This window comes from Salvia splendens, chromosome 12 (assembly GCF_004379255.2).
Source record: "Salvia splendens isolate huo1 chromosome 12, SspV2, whole genome shotgun sequence".
In the NCBI taxonomy this organism is placed as follows: Eukaryota; Viridiplantae; Streptophyta; class Magnoliopsida; order Lamiales; family Lamiaceae; genus Salvia; species Salvia splendens.
This window is the reverse complement of record NC_056043.1, coordinates 9,362,542-9,366,391: the sequence shown is the minus strand read 5'-3', so window position 1 is coordinate 9,366,391 and position 3,850 is coordinate 9,362,542. Positions and strand designations below refer to the sequence as shown.

Genomic DNA, 3,850 nt, shown 5'->3' with positions numbered 1-3,850 from the left:
ATTGAGAAATGACGTCTCTTTCCGTGGATGAGCTCTTCGACGCCGGCATGATCGCTGCAGATCCCTAACGTGGTGAGGAGGTTGTGGTCTCAAGTGAAGAGGGTAATCCAGGGCCCTTTCTCGCCACTCCATAAGAAAAACAAGAAGACAACCTCACTGGCGGAAAGAGGAAATAAATTATGTTTTAATTTATTAAATTGTGTTAGTTAATTAAATTATCTTACTTATTCTATGGACCAATTGATTTAAACATCTTTAACTTAAAATAAATTGCATACTATATTATGAAATTTAATAAATAGACTAATTGAAATAATTTAAATCATAAAAATGATACACATAATACATACTTAAATCCTAAAAATAAAAAATCATACGCCAAATCGTATGTTTAATGGAGTAGTATATTTTACTATATAAAAGTCATGTAATTTAATGAAATAATTATATATTTAATATTAAGTTAATTAGTACTTATATTTCTGTACATCTTTTTCATTTTGAAAGTTGTTTGATTTTATATTTCTATAATACATTTTTTTATTTTTATACATTTATGATTTTAGATTTCATACGACAACATTTTTTTTATCATTGCTTAAAATTATTTTACAGTATAAAAACAATGACAAAGATGATTATTTAAATTAATTAATTTTTGGTTTAATATTATTAATAACAACTATACTAATGTTAATTGAAGTTATATCATGCAAAAATACAGTAAAATGATTAATTATTTATATGAAAAATAATTGTGCATCAAATAATAAATGAATTGAATATCTACATTTCAAATTTATCTTATCACATTTAAAATATTCAGATCCTATGAGAACTCATCTTATCTTATCTTATCCTTTATATTTTGTACTAATAGTAGTATTAGTAAATAAGTATAAAATTAATTAAAAGATATATTCAGAATGTTATCAAATAATATACTTATATAATTAACAAATATATAAGAAAAATATTCGAAAATTTAGTAGATGGAGAGTGTAATTAATGTTTTAAAATTTATGACTGTATTAATTAGTTTTGTAATGTCACTGTACGCGTATGTGTGTGTATTTATACAAAGTATATTATTCAACATTTAGTTTTTCATCATAAGTTTTTAATTGTATTTTTTTATTTATTGGTGATAGTGTTATATTATTGAATTATATATTTTTTAATTATATGTTCTTGATGTGTGTTCACAATTTTTATATTAGATATGTAAAAGATTTTCAATATTATTTATGGATTAATTATGATAAATTATTTTTCATTTAATATTTATGCTACATAATTATTTGGTATTAAATATATTCTGGAAAAAAAATATAATGTGCAGTGCGGGTGAGATACCAGTAAACATAAAAACAGAGAAACTTTGACAAAATTCTAAAATGAGAGCTGAGCATTCATAATTATAACCAACATAAACAAGACTGATTTTCAATATAATTTCCCTACTCTCGGAGAAACAAAATCTCTTACAAAAACAAACTCCAACTGCAAATATTTGTATGAAATAGAGATAAAACTAAACTTGCAACAGAAGAGACATGAAGTAAATTCAGAACAATGCAATCTACGCACCAACAAGTTCAGTCGGCTCAGCAACTGGCTCCTCTGCTGGCCTGTCCAACTTTGCACCAATATCTTCGGTGTAATCTCCATGAACCTACAGGACAAAAATACACAAATTATTGAGGTTGCATTATCCTACTGAACATGGAAAATATCCGGCTGAACTACATTTAAGAGTACTATTTGGGTCAAATTATTGGGATTTGGGATAATCTATTACCAACTAAAGTTAGTGAAAGAAAAAAAAACCCAACTTACCTCCATCAACTTGCCAAGGTCAAATTTGGGTGCTTTCAAGATTTTAACCTTTCTGATGTAAACATTCTGCAATGGGTAGATGCTTGAAGTAGCCTTCTCAATCTCTTTCCCGATTGACTCAGGAATGAACTTCAGGACCAATTCCTTAAGACTGCAGGACTGTGCTTGGTTGACCATAATCTCCCTCATTTTCCTCCTAATCTAAAAAATTTCAAGCAAAATATATTACAGTATAATACATTGTTAATACATCATATGAATAATAAAAATCATAATTTCCAACACAGTATAAGAAAAATCACGAGGTATTTACCTGACGAACTTGGCTTCCCTTGGCATAGCATGTAACCTTTTGCTGGTTTACACGCTTCTTAGTAAAGGCAATGCAGAACATGCGCAGAGTATAGGCATCAGTTGTCTTGACATCAATATGGGCCTCAATCAGTGATTGCCTTTTCCTGACAAGTGATCTCAACTTGTCTGTGGTGAAGTCCATACCCTGCAAATAACACAAGCGAATAGGGGACATTCAAGGTCAACAATGTTACTCAAAAGTAAAATCCAAGTAAGAGTCTTATAGTTATGCATACCCAGAAGTTAGTAAGGACATTCTTTCCCTGTACATCTTCAATCCGCAAGCGGATCTTTCTGTAAGCGTGATCCTCATCACCTTGTAGATCAGCCAAGGACGCCTCAATCACACGGTGCTTGAGACCTTCAGACGCTATCTGATGAGAAGCAATAATGTCATTAACAAACTGATCGCAGCTCAGCTACAACAATTTCTCATAACAAAAAAACACCAATGGTAACAGACAAATCTTGTTTATAAGATTAGCATACTCTACAGTCCCATCATCAAAGACATGTACATGATAAACATTTCAACAAAAATCATACAAACTCTGCTTTAAAACACTGTTTAGACATATATACCAAATGTCGGTCATTAACAGAGATCAGTTTATGTTGATAATGAGAACATATAAAACTTAAGTATCTTGGATTTATAGATTTCCACAAGATCCAGCACAGTGTAAATTTTACATAACCGGATTATCCTAATCCAACAACACAACCAAGCAAAGCATAGATATAACTTAGTGTCTGATTATATGTCAAATGTGTATTGAACTTATAAAGATTTAAAGTTAATTAATGAATAATTAGTGCCCATGCATTATTCTACAAGAATAAACATTAAAATTAAATAAATTAGGATAACAATGGTACTAATTAATACTGCAAAACTGCGAAAACAGAGTAAAAACTGTACCTTGGTACCCTGAGTACGGGTAATAAGGGTTTTACCCACGTTCTTGTTGCTGAAAACTGAAGGGGCTTTGATATCATACCACTCCTTCTTTGCAAATGGATCGACACTACAATGAGAAAAATATTTTATTTCCACATAACTTCAAAAATAAATAAATAAATAAATTACGCAAACAAATTGAAGAAGAGGTAACACTCACGCCTTCTTCTTGCCTCCCTTCTTCCCCTTTGAAATCCTCTTGTTCTTCCTACATCAAATCAAACAAAAATTCATCAATCGTAGATTATGAGGAAAGAGTATAATCCGTCGTATTATGGATGGAGATGATAGAGAAATACCCAACGGCCATGGTGGAACAGCAGCTGAGCTTCTGAGAGAGAGAGAGCTCTTCTTAAAGATCTGCGTTCAGAGAAAAAACCCTAAAAGGCCAAGGGTTTCAGTTTTTATATGGGCCTTTTGGGCTTTGGTAGTGTTATTATGCTCTTTCTGCTTTGAGTTTAGTATAGGGTTCATTTGGGCTAATCGGCCCTATTTATCTTGCTTTAAAAATTACTTTAAATGACTAAAAATACACCTAAGTTAACTCGAGTTTCTTGAGAGCATCTCCAGTGGTTCTGGACATGCAATAGCCCTCCCATAGCCTTGCCACTGCCACATCATCAGCACTAAAATTCTCCTGTCACATCATCTGGACATGCAACTGGACAAACAACTGGATATGCAATAGCCCAGCCA

At 31.4% G+C, this 3,850-nt stretch overlaps 1 protein-coding gene across 1 annotated transcript; it reads right to left on the bottom strand.

Moving 5' to 3' along the window:
* Positions 1-1,380: 1,380 nt before the first annotated feature.
* On the bottom strand, positions 1,381-3,587 carry LOC121759504 (40S ribosomal protein S3a-like). The gene is made up of 7 exons (XM_042155107.1): positions 3,454-3,587; positions 3,315-3,362; positions 3,116-3,221; positions 2,430-2,567; positions 2,153-2,338; positions 1,840-2,040; positions 1,381-1,675 (listed from the first exon to the last, which is right to left on the bottom strand). The coding sequence occupies exons 1-7, from the start codon at positions 3,462-3,464 to the stop codon at positions 1,583-1,585; spliced, it is 783 nt and encodes a 260-aa protein (XP_042011041.1). The 5' UTR covers positions 3,465-3,587; the 3' UTR covers positions 1,381-1,582.
* Between the last annotated feature and the right edge of the window lie 263 nt (positions 3,588-3,850).